Here is a 23,705-nt window from a genome sequence, read left to right on the forward strand (position 1 = left end):
ATGATACTGGGGAATTAAGAGTGTTCACCTTCAGCTGTCACACAGCTCTCCCTCTTCCTAGCTCTATCTATGGAATTCATTATCAACAGTTTCAAAGATGGGAAAACAAAAGCTGTTCTTCAACTGATGACAAAAGAAGAACAATATCTGGACCTGTTACAGACTGATGATCGGTTGATGAAAAGCGGTAGACTGAAAGCGGCCCCCCTCTTCCATCCTTTTACAGTAATTCACATTAAGTTCAGTAACCTTCCAGCTATTTATAAAGACCAAAAATAAAGTCTTAATAGCACAAGGTCAAAGATAGATGAATGCTACACAGAAGAAAACCACCTATTACAAAATTAACATGGTTCCTAATGCTCACAGGAGGCAAACTCAATTATACAGATGTGGAAAAAGTATTCAGATTGCAATATTCTAAATTACTAGAGAGGGAATACAAACCGTAACTTATAGTGGAATGGACCAATGGCTTGGGGAAGAGTGGCTGGAAAGTTGCCTGGCAGAAAACGATCTGGGTGTGCTGACTGAAGGCTGGCTGAACATGAGCCAGCTTGTGTCCTGGCAGCCAAGAAAACCAGCAGCATCCTGGTCTGTATCAGAAATAGTGCACCCAGCAGGGCCAGGAAGTAATAATCAGATTAGTCCAACTGCAGCCCCAAAGTCATAGTCTGAGAATGTCTTCAAAGGCAAGTCTACAGAAAATGTGTCTCTCTGTTCAGACGACTTCTTGAATTAAAAAAAGGGGGGAAAAAACCCAGAAAACAAAAATGTCTTCCATCATTATTGGTGTTCATCTTTCTCTGGAAAGACTTTCATTTATGGATTAACTGGGAAATCATCCCTTCAGATTCTTCCTTTATGAGAAACATAAAGGCACAAAAGTAATTTGAACATGACTTGGAGATTCTGGTGGAAAGCTCTGTTAGTGGTATCAAAAAGCTCTATTAGTGGTATGTTAGGGCATCAAGTATTTGATCTTCATTTGTTTGCCTTCTCTTGGGTTCTAAAGACCTTGCTGGCATGAGTCATCCTGTCAGATGAGTAGAAAAGTAAGAACTGGATGACTGATTACAGCTGGTTTAGTTCTGGTTTTTTATTACCTTTGAAAGATCGCCCATGAGAGAGAATAATCTTAATTCTTGTATTTTCCCATAAAGAAGTGAAAGAGCCTTCTGTTTGCTTTCCTGAATTTAAGTAAAGATAGACCCCTACTCCAACTCAATACGACAGCCTACAACTTCGCTTGCTCTTTGCTTCTCAGTGATTCGGTTGCAAAATGTGAAGAGAGATAACCACAGCCTTTTCTCTGTCAGCATGTTTTCACTGCTAGATACAAGTGTGCTCTTACTTGTTAAACAAGTGAAGAAGGAAACCAAGAAAAACACCCCACACCCTAACCCTCCCCACCCCCAGGAGGAGCTTAAAGGCTAAAAGAAATGATCTTAAAACCATTATCTATCTAGAAGAATCCTGAAGTCTCCAAATAAGTGATAATTTTGCAAAAGTAAAGGAAGCATAGCAGTATGCATGCAGAATGCACAAGTTAAATATTTAGGAAAAACTACTAAAGAAGCTGTCAGAACTTATCCATCCTTTCTTTCAACTTACCTATACATCCACATACCTTTTAACATGCAAAGAACAATAGCTTTGCAAGGCAAAAAATTAATAAATTGCTGAGCTCTGATCTACAAACCTACGCTTACCTACCTTACCATATTTTGCGTATCTAACACAACAAAATAATGATCAAGTGTCAGATACTGACGCAGAGCACTAATGTATAGCTACCTGAAAACAGTTTTAGATGAACTGAACCTGCCAGTTTCATCATAAACTGCCACTGTTTTTAATGGCCCTTGTTTTTAAAAAAACAAAAGCAAAAAGAAAACTGCTTAAAGACTTCATGATACAAGTAAGCTAGGAACATCACTGATAATTTTATCTTCCCTAATTCTTTTCATATTCATCTCTAATACTTCACTACATCTTCGGCTCTGAGGATATCAAACACTGGTTTAAAATACTAACTCAATCACTGACAAAAAAACCCAGCAAAGCAAAACCTGACACGGACTGTAGGTGAGTGAAAGGAAAAGGCCACCATTTTTGACATTTTGCTTATATGTTACATTTTAAAAACATTATTCTTCTTTAAATTACACAAATGAAGGTTAATTAAACATTGTTCTTTTTTTGCTGGCTTTTGTTAAAAGCTAAAAAGTTAAAAATGCCAAACAAGGAAATAGTCACAACTGAGAATAAATAAAACATGCAGGCAAAAGTAACAGTTATCACATATTCCTTTGTGCCAAAGTTATGTGCCAAAAACATCACAATGCAAGTGATCCAGATGCAGACAGCATCACACACGGACAGCTTAGATTGCAATAGTTGCCTGGTGTTTTGTCAGTATTTTCCTTTGTCTTCTTTTCATGGCTTTCCTGCACTTCTAAGTCCTCCTCAGGTGGGTGGATTATTACTGAAGGAATATCATCACTGGCAGGTGACACCAGCAATTCCTTGCCCTGCAGTGGCTGGGCACTTGTGGTTGGCAGGTGGCTGCAGGTAGGACTGGAGGGTGGTGTGTTTTGAGGGGTAGTTATAGGGGTTGTACACCTTGAGGCTGACGGGGTTCCAGCTCTCGAAGAAGGAAGAAGGTAATTGAGAAGAACTGACAAACGGTTTTCTCCTCTCAGGGAAATATTTGAGGCAGAGAGACCTGTTCGCAAAGAGTGGCGGGAGGCTGAAAGGCCTTCCCCCAAGATAAAACAAATGAAACACCATGAGGCTTAGAACAGGGCCACACTAGAAAACAACACAGACACAAATATGCATTAACAATTTACATAGTAAATTGCAGGGTTTATGGGCAAAAAGAGTCATACTCATGCAAATAAGACAATTGAAAAAAGCAAATCTGATTTCACACAACAGGAAAGTCTCAAGAATTACCAATAATACTAATTAGAATGGCAAAGATATGTGGGAGAAGATATTATCTTAAAGTCAGTATTATTTTTTAATATAACAAAAAAAAAAAAAGAAAACTGTATCTCTTAAAACTGACTCTTTAAATTTTCCTGGAGGGATTTCTTATTCCACATTGCACAGCAGCTACCTTTAGTGCCATCCAAAAACTACATTCAAAAAAATCATTAGCAGCCAAAACATTACAAGACTTCAGTTAACTGTACCCATTATATACAAAAACTTATTTTTAAAATTGAAATATTTCAAAATGAACATGATCAAGCATATCTAATCATGTTAAATGCAACTGTCTTCCAATAAAAGTTTAGGTTTAATAATAAGTTTTCTAGTCAGCTGTAGTCTCAATAAGTATTTTTGAAGAGGGCATGAGGAAATGCATTATCCCTTCTGCATTTCTTCTTGCTGTGACTTACCAAAGTTCCCAAACTGCATAAAATCATGATCCAAAATTCACTGTTACTTTTCTTGCCCTATCCACTTTCACTGTCCCTCTAATTTCATATAAAGAGAACATAGTCTTGTCATGTTGCCCTCAGATTTAAGTTTGTAATGGATTTCAGTTCTTCATTAAACAGGAAAAGAATGTTTATCCTCATATCAGTACTTCCATTAGAAGGTTTAGCGATACCATTCCTCTCACAAAACCACAAATACTTTTCCTGGGATGGCAGTCTCCTCAAGCAGAGTACTGATTACTTCTCCTACAATCCCTGAAATCAAAAACATGCTGTTTTCACATACCACACCATCAAGCAAGGGAACAGCAAACTAGACACATTTAGTCTCACATTTACACTAGGCACTACAGAGACTGACACGTTGAACAACTCTACAATAACTTACAAGGAAGAGGCATGGAAAGTATGCCTAGGTAAAAGTCACATACATTTTCCCCCCCCTCCAACAATGGAAGAGTGGATCCTACAGATACAAACTTGATTTAAATTGAGAACAAAAACCTCAAAGATCAACTATTAAAACCGCAGCACAGTAAAGACAAGGGGACCAGCAAACTGGTTGATTTTATCCACATTAATCACTACATTAATAACTAGACTTCTGCCAGTATATCTGTGATGAATCATGAAAATGAGATATCCTAACACACAGGTGTAATAAGGGCCCTAAAAGGTATTATGCACATATGCAAACCAAACTGGTTTGGTTTACCAGCCTATTAGAGGGTAACCATAGGATTATAAAGAAAAAGTAAATTGGTACACGCTGGCAAAGAATTAATCATGTTATACTGGTTTCTTATTTGAGCATCTATCCAATATTCTGTTGTGGGAACAGTATTAGGAATAAAATACACTGGAAAATGGAAGTGACACATGAAAAGGAACTGACAAGCAACAGACCTTGAATACAAAATTCTGAGCATTACAGTTTGGGATACAAGTATTCAAGGATAGGTACAACCACGTTTCTATGTGAAAATTCATGTTTGCTGAAGAAAACGGGGAAGTCAGAAGTCACAGGAGGAACTATGTTCTTATATAAATTAGTTGTATTTTCATTCTAGAAAAAATAATTCTAAAACTATCATGGAAATATTTATGCATGCATCATACATGCACTAGCTAACAAAGTATCAACAAGCCGGGTCTTTTGCTGGAGCATAATCCAACTAAGTACCAAACTGAGAAGTCCCTCCCAACCAGCACTTAACTAAATGGAACATGTAAGTAATTAAGCATCTTTCAAGACAGGAAAGGAATCTCACTTCAAGGAGTGATTCATGAAATCTGTACTAAGTTTTCACTAGACTAAAAAATTTCCATTGAAATAGTATGCATGTCAATGCATAGCAAAAAGAAAACAAAGGACAGAAATTGAAGTAGTGGCCATAAGAAATACAAGAATAAAGTATGCTTTTCTGCAGTATATATTGCCACTTGGACTTTGCAACTGGATATCTAGAGTAAATATTTTAATATTCCAGCATATTTTTAGGAACTGGTTGAATAAAAGAAGTGGTACAGCCTATAAAAAAGGTTGCTAATAGCTTCCTAGGTTTTGGATTCCTTTCTTCCCCATTAAACCCTCTCTAGAATACAAGGTAAAAAACAGTTCTCCAGCTAAAAGTAGTTTCTCCACCATTAGCACAGTGAACTTTTTCTAGTTATATTAATACCGGATTAAAACACAGCAATTGTCAGCATCACTGAACTCACGACACAACAACAAATCCCTAGTATAAAGACTGAATAAACAAGTAGGATCCATCTGATAAACATAAAGCTATGCCACGATGCTGAAATACCTCAAAGATTACACATTTCATTCGAGCATATCCTAAGAAACGTTAGGACCAATGTAGGTCTATTTCTGTACTTCAAAACACTAATGCATGCTATGTATACAGGCAGTAGCAGAATGAGTGAAGTCAAAAATATATGGAAACATCAAGCACAGCTACATATAGCACGCACTGTTATCATTAGTTCTTTGCTTACTTATCAAGAAGGAAACGCTTTCCTGCTATTACCGAGTTTTCCTTCATCTCCCAGTGAGAATATTATTTAACATGTTAGAACAAACTGGATGCTACAACTTCTCTCACCATTTCTTTCAAGCAAGTGAGGGTCAGAATGTTTCTTGCCTATATCTGCAAAAGACCGAACCAGGGGAATCCGATTGCTGAACTTTTTCTCGTTCTGATGATGGTGCCTTTTCAGAAGAGCCTGTCTCACGTTCTCCCTTATGGATTCATCCAGCTGGCCAGAGGCAATCATGTTGTCCAAAACCATATCTGCATAATAACAACAAAAATTATATACATTGCTATCAAATCACTCCTCCACTACATTCAAGAAGTGCAGTTGCATCAAATAATAATTAAAAAAAAAAAAAAAAAGGGCAATCTATGTAAAAAGAAAAGTATTTTCCTTAGCAAAGTCATCTTCAAGAATCCACAAAACATTTTCAAAGATTTCACTAAACAAGCAAATGTGAGGTTAAGGAAAGCACAACATGCAGATCCAAGATAAAATTTGCTAGTAGCATCATTTTAATACGTTACTTAATATTTTATAGTCCACTGTCATTTACTTCAACTTTCAACAGTGACTCCTTTTCCAAAAAACACATCTATGTATTAAACAACCCTTCAGTAGAAAATGAACACACAGAGACAGAAACACAATGAAGAACAGACTTAAGACAGTCCTAACCTAGTGTTTCCTATTTTGAAAGTATACAACTATATAAAAGTGGAAGTTATTAAAGAATGAGATGAACTGCCTAACTCCTCCATCATTTTCAGATGCATTATGTTCTTGAAGCTTTCTACCAAATATCATGGGATTCACATGATGCTTTACAAGTAGTGTGAAATAAAAGCTACTAACATCATCTAAAACTAGCTATTCAGCCGTCAAACAACATCAGGTTTCAGAAGGGAAAGCAATACGCTCACGCTAGGAAAGAAAGCCTGCATGTTTGGAAACACACATGGTGTGACTTTACAGCTGCCTTTTTTGTTGTCATTTTTATTAATTTAAGAAATGAATTAAAAGTAAATTATAAACCAAAAAATTACTTTTAAAAAGCATGTATTGAACACTCTCGCTCACTAAAGTCAGGAAAATAGGAAGAGAATATAAATATCCTGAGCGAATTTCAAACACTTCAAGATAAAACAAGGACACATTTCAAGCACTGCCAGAGTTTTTAATGCCAAAACACCCTGTCCTTCACATACGTGTTGGTCAGCCCTAAGCCTAGTGTGATTCCCAAGAAGGCATTCCACTGTGTGGTACCTGTAGCAAAAGATACCATGAAAATTATGAAAAACTAGTTTAAACACCCGCAGCCTAAGCAGATTATATTTGTATCTGTGTCAATTTTATATTTATATATTTTTATTTATATTAAAAAGTCTTCAAAGCTGATTTTATAATATCCAAAATGACCATGTGATGATTAGTGAGGACACCAAACATATTAGGTCAAACAACACATACAAAATTTATTTCTGCTCACCTTTCAAAAAGGTGGAAAAACAAGCAAAACCCAGATGTGCAACAGTCAACTGCACTAATGGCATCAAGTTAACATCACCCAAATTATGATCAATAATCATGGTACTAAAGCGCCCAAATAAGTCCTAAAATACTCTAGCAGATATTTATATTTCATCCGTAGAAACAAAAACAAAAAACACATTCAGGAAGTAGAACATACAGAGAAATTCTGGGCCTCATCCCAAAATATGTAATAAAGAAGGTCCTACTCATGCAGTGTAGTTCCTTGTGAGTAAAATTTGTAGGACCAGATGAAGAAAACTGCAGTAAGCATGCACATACCTGTTTCCTCAATATAGGATTTTCAAGAACATATAAAGACACTATAAAAACATCTCAAGTTATAGATTAAAATTTAGGAATAAAATAAGTTGTAAAAAGTGTTGCTTCAACCTGCTATCTCATCTAATGTGCTTGCTCTCATGTCCAACATGACCGTCCCATTAAGAATACAGCTTCGCAGTTCAAAGAGACTGTGCAGAGACAGAGTTGCTACATAAGGTTTGCTCCATCGATCACCACCATCTTCAACATCCTCTTCAAATTTCAGCCACCTGAAACACATACACATCTTTGTATTTCTCCTGGAAGACACACAATTTGGCAATCAATCCCATTCTTCCCTGTGGCTCCATACAACAAGAAACAGAAAATCCCATCAGCTCCTACCAGCTTTCATTTTTTAAGACATCCCAAATGACTGACAGCCACAGTATCTTATCAGGCTTTTTAACCACACTCAGCTGTTTCAGATTTTGCCAATTTTGTTTCTTTTGGTTTGAACAATACCTGTTTATTCACAAGTTCCTGTGAACAGTGTGGGCTTGTGCCTTATTACTTGATTTCCATATCTCAATTTCTTTGGTATTTTAGGCAAGCTGTCTGAAACAATACAATACCATGTTTAAGCCTCCGAGGGCGCTATGTGAGACATTGAAGAGCTGGGTAATACTAATATGTGTAAGTGTAAATTGATACTGATCCAGACTCACAGGCACTATATAAATTGAACTTATGCAAAAGTCAGCATGCAATACAGTAATGAGAAGTACTGAACACAGAAGAACTTACTAAAACGTGTATGTAGAAGGAAGCTACTTGACCAATAGAGGCCAAAAATAATTGTGGCTGTAACGTTCATACAAAAAATTAATCAAATACTACCCAAGAATGTACGGAAATATCCAATTCTAATATATCAGCAATAATAGAGCAAATAGCTTTCTAAGATTGCAGATACTGTGCTCCATGGCTGAATACCTGTATTTATACCTAAACACAACTGTACCTTTCACAGTGCTTGGCATGATCAATTTCAGGAAAGTCAACACAGCACCCGTTAAGACTGAGGGTCTCTTGGGAAACCATACTGAAACCATACTCCTTCCAGAGTTGGAGAACAAGATTGATAGTTTTGTTTTGCTAAGCATGAATTGAGAGAACAACTCTTATAGTTCTAACTTAGACCTGGTTTGCAGTTCTTTAAATAAAAACCAGGCAAAGATAGATATACTTTGAAACAATCTACTTGTAGCATACCTAGCCGTTTCTTTCCATTCATATTCTTCTCCATCTCTGAAGCAAAGTTCATCCATTTCAGTGAAGAGATCATGGGGAATGTGTTCATCATCATCTTCAGTACCCAAGATAAACTGCACTCGTTGGGATGGTGTGTCTTGAAGAAAAGGAGAAACTGAACAATTAAATGAAGTCATACTTCTATTATGGAAGAAAAACCATTTAACAGTTAAATCTGCTCTCAGTTAGAAATATGTAGTGTGATATTGTCTTCAAGACAGAAGAGTAACAAAATGTTACTCTTCTTCTAAAGAAATGTGGACATTTCTTTAAAAGGAGGCCCTTTTAAAATTTTTGTTTCTGAAAACATCTGGAAAATTATGTTTATGTAACATAAGTACTTTTACGTCTTCTATAGATTAACAATATGAAAATAAACATCAACAGCAAAATTGGTTAAAAGTGAAAAACTAATATATTGAACGGCTAGAAACCTTGTTTTCACTTTGAGAACAGAATAAATGATATCACTGTGCTGTAAACTCTAACTAAAGGGCTGAGATTCAATTCTGAAATGAGTTCTTCAATACAAACAACATTCATTATCAATTAAGATCTACAGCTGATTGTTTCTACAAACATAAGATCAAATGATAATTTCTATTTGGAAGGGGAAGTTTTGAAGATGGACAAAAAACTAAGAACTGCAGGAGAATGTTGAAAGCAGACTTGTCACAGCATTCAGATTTGAAAACTCCTTAGTTTCAGATTCCATACCCTGCGGAGAAGGACTTGGCAGTGTTGGTCAAAGAGAAACTTAACATGAGCCAGCAGTGTGCACTCGCAGCCCAGAAAGCCAACCGTATCCTGGGCTGCATCAAAAGAAGTGTGACCAGCACGTGAAAGGAGGTGATCCTGCCCCTCTACTCTGCTCTCATGTGACCTCACTTGGAGTATTGTGTGCAGTTCTGGTGTCCTCAACATAAAAAGGACATGGAACTGTTGGAGCAAGTCCGGAGGAGGGCCACAAAGATGATCAGGGGACTGGAGCACCTCCCATATGAAGATAGGCTGAGAAAGTTTGGGCTGTTCAGCCTGGAGAAGAGAAGGCTGCGTGGAGACCTCATAGCAGCCTTCCAGTATCTGAAGGGGGTCTATAAGGATGCCGGAGAGGAACTCTTCATCAGGGACTGTAGCGATAGGACACGGGGTAACGGGTTCAAACTTAAACAGGGGAAGTTTAGGTTGGATATAAGGAGGAAGTTCTTTACTGAAAGGGTGGTGAGGCACTGGAATGGGTTGCCGAGGGAAGCTGTGAATGCTCCATCCCTGACAGTGTTCAAGGCCAGGTTGGACAGAGCCTTGGGTGACACAGTTTAGTGTGTCATGTTTAAATGACAGGGGGGTTGGAACTAGATGATCTTAAGGTCCTTTCCAACCCTAACTATTCTATAATTTTATGAAGAACATGGCTCTAGTCATAGAAAAGTGACAGCGAACAGCATGGTGTCTGCATTTGAAGCTCCACATTTGATGGAACATTGCACTGTAACTTTCTCATTCTTCACTCTAGGATTCAAAGAGGATTTGAGGTCTTGAAGAGACATTACTAAGAGTACTGCCAAATAATTTGATTTCAGAGAATATGATAAAATTGTCATCTCTTGAGGGTTAGGGGTGGGCTGGGGTGTGGTGTCTAAAACTTAAAACTTAGCAGACAGAACAGTAAGATGACTGAAATACATATTTTAACAGCTCATTGATCAAATTAGTATGGCAAATGCTGCTTTGCAGCTATATTCATAGTTTTGAAAATCTTGAATGACAGAGGAAGAATAAGACAAGACTACATAATCTGAATAAAGGTGTCTAATTTAAACACATTTTTATGCTACAGACGAGTATTATGAAGCTCTAGTCTAACCTAATCAGTACAGGCTGCTGAACATTCATGCAGACAGCTGGAACAAGTCCAACAACTTCTGAATTAGATAAAACACAACCATAAAATCCTTGCTTGATCATACACAGAAGGACATTAACTTTAGTGAGAATAAAAGAAAACACAAAACAGACACCATTTAAGCATAGAGTAGCTACTACAATATCATTTTCAAAAGACATGACGAACTGACACAACAGATTTTTTACCATAAGATGGAGATTCTCTGCCATCCTCTCTGTCAGTTTCTTTTTCTTTTTTTCTTTTGTGATGCCTGTGCCCACGATGCCTGTGCCGTCGACGGCCCTGCTTTCCAAATGGGACGTGAACGCCAATATACACAGCTCTGTGGCCTTTTCAAGAAAGTTTAAAAGGAAACAATTAAACAAAAAACCACTTCCTACCAAAATTCAGTGCCTTAGTCAAAAAGACACGGAGTTTGCCAAAAAAAGAAACCCAAAAGCACTTGGCAAAATTACCTTTAGTGAACCAATATTATCATTTCCTTTCTGTCCTTCCTCAGTGCCAAGGAACTGGTGCTATATTCATCCCCAATAAACTGAATAAAAACATGGCTCAATTTAAGAATTTAGTTGTGAAACTAGTAATATAGAAACACGAGCTTGACCTGTAACATTGAAAGAAGCTACTTGATAAACACCAGGGCAATGCAGAGAAATAACATAATACTCCTCCTGTTTGAAGGGATTCATACCAGGATAGTCCTTATAATGGCAAGATGTAATCTCCTCATTCGGTTTATGAACTTCATTAAGAAATTACCCACTATTTAGAGTCTGCAAGGAGTTCTCTCTGCTTGAATGAAGTGCCAGTATTTCTTGAAGTACCATAGGACACACTCAGGTGAACCTGATGTTCAACTAAACTATTTGGTATCAGTTCAGGAGCATTAAAGGAACTTGTACTTGCAAACATACACCAAAATATCAAATAACTTATAGAGAAGGTCAGGTGTGGGTGGCAGAGGGTTTCTATTCTAGAATTTTTTAATAAATTTAGGGAGCACATTCTCAAATTAATACATGCTACTATTTAAAATGTATACTTTGAACATCTTGGTTTTTCTTTGACCTTTCACATTAAGGCAATGCTAGCATCAACAACTCAGTAAAAGAAATCCATCAGCAGACTGTTATGGACATATTACTACCATGTTTCCTGTAATGGAGTTAGCATATACAATAACCTTTTCAACTCCTTTTTTAAACAAACAATCTCAGGAAGAGACAAATTAACTATAAGCCTAGAGCTAACACTAAATACTTTGTTTCATACTGTAGAAGAGTTATCACAGAAAACTGACATTAAAAAAGAGGAAAAGGAAGTGGGTTCCCAGCTCTTAGAGAGATGCAAATTCAGCAGATTTATAGAAGACAAGTCCTGGGGGTCCAGAACTTGTGACTGCACACCACATACATGCACGCACATACACTAGATTAAGGATACTGAAAAAAACTGGGTGATTACAGAGCCTTAAAGAAAAAAAAGAGGTGGCAATATGTCTGTTACCATAAAAGTCTGTCGGAGAAACTTTTTTCCAGTAAAACGATTTCTAAACCCCAAGATACACAAAACTTTCATAAAACAAAATTCAGTAATAATCACAGAATTGCAGAATAGTTTGGGTTGGAAGGGACCATCAAATCTCATCTAGTCCAACCCCCCTGCAATGAGCAGGGACATCTCCAACTAGATCAGGTTGCCCAGAATCACATCCAGCCTGGCTTTGAATGTCTCCAGGGATGGCACATCCACCACCTCTCTGGGCAACCTGTGTCAGTATTTTATCACCCTCACTGCAAAGAATTTTTTCCCCACATCCAGCCTGAATCTCCCCTCTTTTAGTCTAATACCATCACCCCTTGTCCTGTCACAACAGGCCCTGCAAAAAAGTCTTTCCCCATCATTCTTATATGCCCCTTAAATACTGAAAGGCAGCAATAAGGTGTCGCTGGAGTCTTCTCCAGGCTGAACAACCTGGAGAACAGTTCTCTCACTCTTTCTTCATAGGAGAGGTGTTCCATCCTTCTGATCAATTTTGTGGCCCTCCTCTGGACCATCATAATGCATAAGTAAGTTCAGCATTTCATTAATTTGGTCAAGATTCTTTTTCAAATTACAAACAGCTGATTCTTGACAGACTTCCAACACTAGTTTTTAATTAGAGTTGATTAGCACTGTGACCAAATATGAAATCAGGTAATTTAAAACCTATCTGTTTACATGTAAGAGTGGAAAAGACATCAATTTGCTGAAGCATTCATCAGTACTTTTTATAGACAGAGACTTTTCTTTTGTGAGATTCTTCTGACAAGACAACGTAGCCCCTGCCAAGGCAGCCTGACCTCCACCCTCCACAATTACTATGCACAATGCAATTCCCAGAAAAGCAGAGCAAATGTGACACCTAAACATAAATCAGTGTACTTGATACATAATATGACTAGCTGGCACCATTAACAATGGTCATGTTACTGATGCCATCATGATAAAATAATCTTATATATAGGGAAAGCAAAAGCACTAGGTTAAAAAATTCAATGCATTACTCACCACATCCCACTCAAAGCTGCCAGGAGCAACCGACTGACCCACCACTCACTGCAAATGTTATCATCCCTGTTAGGATTTTTGTTTTGTTTTACGTACTGAATTAGCAAGTATTAAACTTGTATATATAGTTACACATACACAGTTTTATTTGTCAAACTGTTTGATTTTTTGCAGGAACTCTTTTTTTCCTAAGAGAAGCTCAAATGTATTTCTAGTAATAGAGAATTCTGTGTTACCAGACAAGAAGTTTATGCCCTTTAGCAAAACAGCAGTCTGACTGAACATTATTTTAAGTAGAAAAGTTGGAGAGGAACAGGTATGTTGCAAAGGGACAGGAAAAAAGCTAAGGAAAATAGAGCTGAAATAAGCAACAGAACAAATATGTTTTCAGACAACCTGTGACCATAGCAAACTGCTTTCCTACCCAAAATGCACTGGCCTCTCAGTTATTTCTATGTCCAGATGTCTCCCAGCTACTCCAAGGCACACTTAACTTAATAGGTTCTTCCAACTTAGCCCTCAGCCTGGGCAGCCAGTCCATAACATTCAGGATTACTTTCAGCTCCTGAAGGAAACGTGAAAGGAAGTGCCTTCTCACTACCCCAGGACAAAGACAGGTTATCCTACTCTTCTGTGCCCATGCTGCCCAGAAGTGAACATGTGAACAGCTATTTCCTCAGATGGACACTGTCTTGCAAGGAAATGCGAACCAAGAATACCTTCCCCCAATCACTTCTGTACATGCAAAGTGACCAGACTGCTACACCTGCAACTGTATTTTGGGTCTAATGTAAAGTGCTGACAAACAAGATGATTTTCAGCTGTTATTAGGTAAAATGCATCACAATCCAATGTCATAATATCAGAATAACTTCAACAAAACAACTTGATGATGAAAAAGAACCGCTGAATTATTATTTTTGTTTTCTTTTTCAGAGCAACCATGGGGGGTGTCAGTACACAAGACTAACCAAGGAAAGTTTGGCTGTTGCAAACAGCTTATGAAGGCATCAGCTGTTCCCTAAGGAAAAGACCTCTTTTTGGCACCATGGACACACATAAACAGACATCTCCACTACTACATATGAAATCCAAACCTACTGCTGGTCAGCATACTACCACGATTACCCACAAACATGTTACAGATATCTGCAACTGTGAAAGGCAGAGCAAAACCGCATAATAAAAGTTGGAACAAGCTTAACCTTAATTCTAATTACACGAAGCAAAGTACTGAAAAGTCCTCTAAGAATAAAGACAGCTGTATTGAGCAGGCATGTGTTCCCGTAAGTTGCATTTTTCAGACAGGGCATCTATTAATGTTTGCAGATGCGCAGATGATGTTTACTTAGAAACACAATTTACAAGGAAAATCAAAACAAAACAAAAACCAAGGAATTTTTTTTCCCACCCTCTCATTCCCAGTGAACTTGGCGAGAAAACTTACACCTTACAGACCTTCACCCTGGCCACAGAAAGCCAGAAAGGCAAGTAGTACAAGAGCAATGGAGAAAATGCTAACTCCATATAAAGCCTGGAATTTATATTACTAGCATCAGTGTTCTGAAAAAGAACACAACCTTTCACTTGAATATTGTTTCTAAAAGCTTGAAATTATATGACCTTCAAAGCTTTATTCACACGAACATCTGTACCACAATACCACTCTCTAGCAAAGCTTGTTACAGAATTACTTTAAATCAATAACCAACAATTCGTAAACAGCCTGATACTAAATTTAGTAATACAAATCTCAAGAGATAGTTGTTCATTTTAATCTAGCATGACTTTATCCAAGCTTAGCTGTTCAAATCCACCAAGAGTATTTACTACTTAAGGGCCTTACCAGTATGAAACAAATTTTAATGCTAGGAGCATGCTCTATCACATGGTTGGTCTTACTCCAAAAGTCAGTTTATATCAAGTCCCATAAAAAAGGCAGAATAGAAAATGTTCTAAGATTCCTGATTTATCCCCAAGGCCCCTAAGAAACCAGTAATAGAACACTTCTAAAGTCTGAGAGAGATCAAAACCATGTACCTGAAAACTGCTGTGATGTGGCAACCCTCTAAGTACAATTCCACACAGAACTTTCTTTTTTCCAACCATCATTTTATTAGCTGGACACCTTTTAAGCTTCATAGAAGGACATTCTTCCCATGTTAACAAAAGAGCGCAAAGAGAATCACTATGTATGTGAATTCTCAAATCCTGTCACTTAGAAATTTGAAATGCAGAGATCATATATTAACTACAGTTGTAAGGGACATCTGAAGGTGGGCTTTCTGGCCTGATCTTGCTCAAAGTATAGCCAACTTCAAAGCTGAAGCCATCTTTTTGATCAGGTTAGTCAGGATGACAACCAGCCAAGCTCTGAGTATCTGTACGGATAGATACTCTTTAGCCTCTCTGGTCAACCTGTTTCAACATATAACAACAGAGTACATGAAACAAATATCTTAATATCCAAGCAGCACTTCTAATATTCTGCTTTCTGTGTGGTGCCCTTTTCACTGTGCACCTCCAAAAAGAGTCCAATTCCATCTTCTCCATAGGCTACAAACAGTCTGCTGAAGACAAAAACATAGTGGCAATAACTATCACTTTTTCAAAAATCTTCAAATAATAATCTGAAGATAAATCACTAATTTTATAATAAAGTTTTTATTTATTTATTTAATGTCATCATCTATCTCATTCCAGCATGGAGCTTTCCAGTATGGAAAAAAAAAAAAAAAAAATGGCGGATTTGTGGGAGAGATCCTAATCTGTTCCTGAAGACAATAAAAATGGGGGGGAAAAGTAGCTATTCAAATGTCTTCTAACTCACATCCCCAGATACGTTACCCTAGTAGGAAGCACTTGAAATCTTTTATCATGTCATGCCTTGGGATTAGTTCCCGTTACATTACAGAAAATACTTGCACACACAAAAATAAGCTCAATGCAATTTATTAGCACAATTCAACTGCAATTAAATGTACAATTTAATATTCATGCAAAAGCTCTTTGTGCGAGACAAACCAAGTATTTCAAAGTAAACAGCTTATTTTATGAACTTCTCTCACACAAAACATCTAAGAAACACTAAATTTTTTTTTTAAGAAATGAACGTCGTAAAAGTGAATGTAAGCTATTTTAATATAATTTTGGTCTTCCAATTAAAACTTCAGTTTTATGACCATACTACCTGACTAACCATTTTATGTATGTGTCAGGTTATAAAACTGCAGTTAGTTACTTTTTTATAAAATTCCTGATGATGTCAGAACAGAAACATTACGTTTCAAAATAATAAAGGGGGGAAAAAAGCTAGGACAAAAGCTTTCTTCTCCAAGAATATCTTCCTTAGAGCAGAACAGAAAACCACACCACAATGATTTATATAACATACCTACAATATGTTTTTAAAGCAAAAATAAAAATAGTAATACTATTGTTATTCTAAATCATTAGTTACAATAGATACAAAAATGTTGACTCAGTTTCAGTATGAATACTACTACTCAGTCCCAACTCAGTCAGAAAGATTATGAAGTTGGCTATCATCTTCTTTAGCATGATAAAACATCTTGTCAACAGCCATTCATCAACTGGGGCATGCAGAAATGCTTCTTAGCTGCTGGGACTATTCCACAAATAAGAAATAATCAAGTGTCTCAAGTACACTTATGAAGTTCTGTTTCAATAATAAGAAGTAATTTCCCTCAAAGAGGAGGACAACAGTAGTATCAAACCTGCTAATTTTTTTAAAGCTTATACAATTATTATCTAGCTAAAGAATACGAATTTTGAGGTGCACTAGTCTATGCTTTTTATATTCGGCTATTGTTAGGCTACCATCAAAAAGTCTCATAATGTAAAAATGTTAAAAAGTCTCTTACCTCAAGCAACTTCTATTAAGCTTCACTTGCCAGGAGCTTACAATATGTCCTTCCAGTGATTTGCAAGTAATTTAACATGCAAATAAAAATTTCAAAAATTATAGTAATTTCAAAGTATTGCGTTGGTCAAAATCAGAAGCAACTTCCAAAAAGAATGTTCTAGAAATCAGAAATAACCCCCTGCCTCCAAAACCTACAACACATCAACACTGAAAATTGTGTCTAGACACTGGGTGCCCTGTTGAGTTTGGGGGTTGGACTAGATGATTTCCAAAAGACCCTTCCAACCCTAATGATTTGGTGAAAACTGTGTTAAATTAATAGGATACAAAGTCCTAAGGAATTTACCTGTGAACTGTATAATGCAGGATTTCCATAGCAAAAAAACAATAACTAAATTTTCAACACATGATGAAGGTGCAGCAGTGCAAGCCTAATTCCAAACACTTAATCAAGACTGCATTACAAATCATACAAGGAAAACATCCTCTATTTTTGTGACTTCTAGAGAAGGGCTGACCACAGGTAACATTTATTTCTGAATGACAAGGACAAAACAATTTATCCTGCACCAGCACAACTAGTGCAAGTGAACATTTTGTTCAAGTTGCACGTCTTGGAGCATGCCTCATATACCTAACTCTACCGTATCTTAACAGATACAGTTTTGCTTGCTCTCAATTCAACTCAAACTAAGGAGCAGGCAAGATGATCTTTCCAATTCATTGGATGAAAGGTGGTCTGCAAGAATCATTAATGACCATCCCAAATTATCTTTGCTTTCAGAAGTAGCTGCCCATCATATTTTTCAACTTTTTGACCAAATAAAAAAATACAACTTAATGAGAAATAGCATTTCAAAATTCTTTTTTTTGTTAAACATGGCTCTTTTCTAGACCAGTAAGGGGGTCTCTTAAAGGTTCGAATATTCATTCTGTAGTACGATAATGCTAAGAAACCTGTTCTGTACTGCCTAAATTAGTACAGTCTATGACAGAACATAAAAACATAAATACTAAGCACAGTCTTCAAGTGCCAGCAGCTACAATGTCCTGCTGCATTACTTGTGTTCACCTGCTCCTGCACGATGTTTTCCTACAAGATTTACAGGAACTATTCATGGGGTTTTGAACAGTTACAATTTAGATGCATTTAAAGGGTAGAATAGTAAATCTGACACCTCAAAACTGAAAGTCTTAGCAGTACATTCTACCACAAGTCAACATGTAAGTTTTCTTAGTTCTCCAAAGTTCTTTCATAATATTGAAACAATTTCATACTACTTATAACACATTAAATTGCAGAACACTCGCAAAGTAGGTTTTCCACTTAGACCTACAATTTCCACTTCTAAAGGTTAAAAAAAAATTGCAAGATTAATTATCTGTCCTTACCAACTAAGATTAACTGAAATGCACTGCTGTTTTCTTAAAGGAAATATAAGGCTCTAACCATCAAGGTATCGTAGGGTCACTTGAAATGTGAACACTACTCACACCTGCAACAGGATAGTGTGAGATTCAAGTAGCTACTACTAAAGCATCTTAATTCTTGAAAACTGGTTTTTGGATTTATGCCACAGAAAACTGACCTCAGATTGTTTCTGGAACAAGACTTTTGTTAAGTGTAAAATCCTTATCTCTGCTATCTCTGTAACTGGTCTGCTAAGAGTAACAAAATATAACCTTTTTACTTTTAACTGCATCTAGTAAATTCATCCTCAAATCAAGGTGGAAAATTAGCTACATATTAGATCCTGGCAATATGGTAATATAAAGCCAAACATCAACTCTGATTTAAGAAAGCTTTCCATAAACATGGTTCTTAACACTAAATGCCTTTTATAAGATGGCATGAAACACTTCTGCCATTAATATTCTTGCCTTACTTCCAACTCCTGCCTTTGTTATTAATCTCATTCATTGCAGTCAGAGTCTGGCATCAAGTTAAGAACATTAGGTACTCTTAAAAATGTTATTTTAAGATGTTATTGCCCTCTCTAGCCCTTCTGTAAACTGACATTTGTTATTTCAAAGTAAGGTCTTAGAGCTTCAGTAAAGAGCAGTACCTTTCTTTAGTATACAGGCAGTCTGCCCACAATTGCAGATTACCATCTCCATCCATCTCTCTTAGAGGAAGAGAGTTACGAAATAAGTAGCCTGCGCCTAACCTTTCAAACCAAAACACTGTTGCTCCCAATCTGCATCACACTTTCCCAGCCACCATAAATAGAATGCAGAACTTGAGACGCCCTGGCTCCAAAACCCTTTAGCATCTGGCCCTCTTTCCATTAATATTTCATCACAAAATTTCCAGAAAGCAGCCAAATACTAACACCACCAAGAAAAAATTGCTATAGTATTAGTAGCAAAATTATGCCTTCTACAGCATCAAACCAATTAACATTAGTTTGTACAGGCTTTAAAGCAGTTAAGCATCATCTGTCCATTCTGGTTCTTAAAGGTTTGGTGCTTCACATAGAATCACAGAATGGTTAGGGCTGGACAGGACCTTAAAATTATCTAGTTCCAACTCACGGCCTTGGGCAGGGATGCCTCTCATCATGACTGAGCTGCCTCTCCTTGAAAATGAAGCAACACACACTTCTGGAAAGGTTCCAAATTCCTCGAACTCCTTTTCAAGTCATGAGAAAAACTAGTTGGAAGACTGGGCTGAAACAGCTTCGGGTCTTAACATACTTACAATACCTAATGCTTGACTATGGGTCCTCCTAAGCCTACAAGACAACATGCACAAGTTAGTAATGAAAACTAACACTATCCAGAGGTTTCTTACTGCTTGCAGGCAACAATTCTAGTTCTCCCCTTGTAAGACTTTAATACCAGAATTAAAAACAAACCCTCAAATCCCACATATCTACTTTAAACATACTAGCTTACAAATAATGATCTCATCAACAAACAGCTGTAAGTTCACATTAATTTATCCTCTAGAACAACCTGAATCTAAAGAATCTCTTCTGGTGAAACTCAGTGAAGATAACCAAGAGTCATAAAGAACTATTTACATACCTTTCTCTTCTGCACAGGAAAGACCTCTTGTTCTTATGTTGGAACAGTTTCCACTGAAAAGGTCAAAACACATGCCAGCCCTCCCTTCCCCCTTCTACCATTGAGAAAAAAAAAAAGGTACAATTTTCTTACAAATATGTAAGATACTAAAAAAAATATGTCATCACCAAAATAATTCCCACTTACGTGTAAAAATATGTGCCTACCTGAAGCTGATATGCAATAAACCTACTGGAATACATTTTTCTTGTTAGATAGCTTATTAGTTATTTAACCTCTGTACAACCCCTGTCTAGGTCACATCAAAGAGAGGTGGCCAGAGGAAACATAAGGCCGCAGGGCTAAGAACAAGGTAAAGACAGCGAGATCTCCTCATCTCCTCCTTTCAACAGCTGTTGATTCAATTGTTCATGAAACATTAGTCTCAGTTTCACCTTAAGATAGGTATCTGCCATAGTCAGCAATACAAATGTTTGAATTTCCCCTACCAGCCTGAACCCCCTGCCTTCCCATCCAGGATTTTATGCAAGTACAGTGTTTTACTAGCTGAAGCACTCCTGCAAATGTGCTACAGAAGAGCCTGGGGAAGCGATCTGGCTGCAAGTTCCCATGTCATTCTTGGTATTTGAGGTATTACAGCTGTTCATGCTGCTACATGGCACACTACTCAAGCTGAATGCCTGCTTCCCCTTAACCCCTGCCTCCCTGCATATCACACACATTCTTTTTCTGGGTCCTCTCCCAGACAAAAGCAAGAGAAGGAAATGAAGGAGGAGACAGCTTAAATATGCACTGAAGATTTAACTGCAGAAACAGACACAGCGGTGGTTTCACCACAGCTCAACTCTATCTAAATTGGCATTGCTGCAGCCTCCACCACTGTACCTCTCAGCCTCATATTCACACTTCCTTCCTCTGCTCAGCACTGGTACACATCCATCTGTGTGGCAAATACGTTTGGGGTGCTCAGCTGCTGAGATCTTTCTTACTATTTTCCTGTGTGAGGACTGTTACACTATCTGCTGGCTTAAGATACTTCACCAGGCTTATGGTACATACAGTCAGACAAACAAAAGTACCAGTAAAAGACAGAAAACAGTAACAGGCTGAAGGGAATAATTCAAGAATATGACTGCAACAGCAACAAACAACTTTAATCACAACAAACTGTATAAGAAAATGTGACAGCAACCTAAATCAACTTTTCTCAGCTAGGAACTGGTGCTATAATGGCCCTCCAGTGTTTGGAAGCAGTAGGGTGTCAGGAAATACTGAATCTACTGATAATCATCTAGCATTTTGCAAATGTTAATTAAGCTTCAGAACAAGTTATGTGAAAGGTGAATAAACAAGATTTTTAATACCGGATCTCCGTAGCTTTTTCCTCTGGCATCTGTGAATCTTCACCCCAATCTATTTCCTTTTCAAGTCAGTATCCTACATGAAGTATTTGATTTCAGATTTTGCGATATGAAACTAGCTTAATGCTATTTTTGTTGCTAAATGCAGGATCCTGAGTCAAGATAACAAAGACTAACAGGGTTCCATAATGTTTTAGCTGACTGCAGACTGCATAGTTTACCATGGAACTAGAAGCACTGTTAGCGGTTCAGACACTTGGTGTTTAAAGTGCGTGACCACACTCACAATGATACTTAACTTGCAGAAAACAAAATAAACATCTCCCTTATGACCTCAATTTCCTGAGTTTTGATTCTGCAGAACTTGACATCGTTCATGCTGGGAAATCACTCACTGACAGCAATCATCTTTTCAAACCTACAATTTCAGAAGCAAACTTTCCTTGGAAAGTTTCACGCATTTTTAATTGTTTAGGGTTTTTTTGGTGGGGTTTTTCTTTTTTGTGAGATTTGAATAGCAGTGAGTATTTATTAACATGCACAGAGACGAAAACAGGGAAACAGGGCACATCATCAATAGGGCTCATCAGTGATTTATTCCTAGAATTTCATCTTGGCTGTAAAATCCCAATTCCTTTTAGCAGTATGGAAAGCAAACCAAAAACCGTCATAAACTTACTCTCTAGTTCTTCTTTCTCAAAGTTTGTATTGATAGTAGAGCTGATTTTGCCCATATCCACAACAGCTTCTTCATCATGACCCTGAAGAAACAAATGCAAGTTTAAGTTAAAACTAAACAGAACTAATTTTTTCTTAACACCTAAATATATTCTGCAGTCCTGACGCTGTTTGTCAAAAACCTCTCAGAAATTGAGAAAGAAAATGCTACTGCAAATCTATCCATCCAATTCCTGAAGAAAACATGACCCTAAATTGAAGGAAAAATAGAATCATCAACAAATACCATGCAATTGCCTTTTGCAATACTAATGATATCGATTCATGGATCAGAACATACATTTCAGGAATGTGATTCTTTAAGGTTTATGTTCAACAGCAGTGAATCTACTTCAATAAAATAACCAGCAAATTAACAGTTCCGTAAGTTAACATTGGGACAATTAGGGTGTGAGATTTTCTAGCACAAATAAGCAGCCTTGGCGAACCAAAGGTTATACAAACGGGTGGCGAAAGAGTTGTGTAACTGAACTTGGGGGCCTTCCCTACACCAACAGTTTTAAGAAGACCAAAATATTTGTTTCACTCAGGTTTCAACAGATACCTTGTTAACCACACCCCATTAAACCATATTTTTTATGCACAAAGTTAGAAAACAGCAATTGCAGATGATTTGTTCAGATTCCTCTACTACTGAAACCATACCACTCATAATGCAAAAGCACAGTCCTCTAATCACACTTAGCACATTGCTAAAGCAGACCTTTAAACAGTCTTTTGCTCACTCTTGAAAAAAAATATACCTTAATATAACTGAGCAATAGTAATCTCATAAATTCATCCCAGAAATGACATTGAACCGACATTGAAGTTGCCTTTCTTCAAATGTTTACATTCTTTAGAATACAATCCACTTGTAACAGCTCACAAATTACAGCCTCCTGGCAGAAGGCTGGAGGTTCTCCAAAAGTACTGCCTACACTACAGGTAATGCTTTACTCTATATCTAACTGTGTCTAAGGGCAGGCTCGCTGCTGAAGAATACTGTCCCTGCTTTCTGCATGAATCAGTTTTCCATTAGCTCAGTTCACCAAAGTGACTTTTCTTGTGGCCACATGACAGCTAGATCCACCACAAATAAATCTGTTTGATCACCATTTCTGGCAGCAGTCCACTGGTACATTTACATTGATCAACACAGAATCTGTGACAGTGGTTTTTGTGAAAGAAAAAAGAAAAAGAAAAAAGAAAAGCCTAAATCAGGAGTCTTACAGGGACTGGGAACCCCAACAGTGTTGACATTCACCTAAACTTTGATCTTTGAATTATTCAATAGTGCAATGCTTTATATATAGAACAAGTTGGTCATCTCACAGGGAAGTGACAAGGACGAGAAACAACATACGTGTGTAACAGCTACAAGTTAAAAAAATTGGTCTTAATAAAGTAGATATTTATTATATTGTATTGTGTGCACATACACACACACACAAAGAAAATCCTAATCTTTGTTTGAATACTGAGGAAAGTAGATTAAAGAATATGAAGATAAAAAATGGCACATAAAAAACCTCCCGTGTTAGTTAAAAAAAAAAAATTAAAAAAGCAGTTAGATCACATAAAAAAATAAAAGCAGCAGCACTATGTAAATAGGCAAGATACAACAGTGGCAGACAGCCAAATAAACC

At 37.1% G+C, this 23,705-nt stretch overlaps 1 protein-coding gene across 3 annotated transcripts in view; it reads right to left on the reverse strand.

Annotated features, from left to right (window-relative positions):
• The window catches only part of SLC4A7 (solute carrier family 4 member 7), an 88,079-nt gene that overhangs the window by 31,954 nt on the left and 32,420 nt on the right, over positions 1-23,705 (reverse strand). The window contains exons 2-7 of one of the 3 annotated variants that reach the window (XM_080609757.1): positions 22,019-22,100; positions 10,698-10,841; positions 8,568-8,703; positions 7,422-7,582; positions 5,567-5,755; positions 2,405-2,761 (exon numbers count right to left, since the gene is read on the reverse strand). In XM_080609757.1, coding sequence (XP_080465883.1) covers positions 2,405-2,761; positions 5,567-5,755; positions 7,422-7,582; positions 8,568-8,703; positions 10,698-10,841; positions 22,019-22,100 — 1,069 coding nt within the window. Of the gene's footprint in view, positions 1-2,404; positions 2,762-5,554; positions 5,756-7,421; positions 7,583-8,567; positions 8,704-10,697; positions 10,842-22,018; positions 22,101-23,705 lie in introns of all 3 variants that reach the window. The other 2 variants (XM_080609756.1, XM_080609758.1) reach the window with 2 other exon arrangements.

Source organism: Psittacula echo (genome assembly GCF_963264785.1).
Source record: "Psittacula echo genome assembly, chromosome: 2".
Classification (NCBI taxonomy): domain Eukaryota; kingdom Metazoa; phylum Chordata; class Aves; order Psittaciformes; family Psittacidae; genus Psittacula; species Psittacula echo.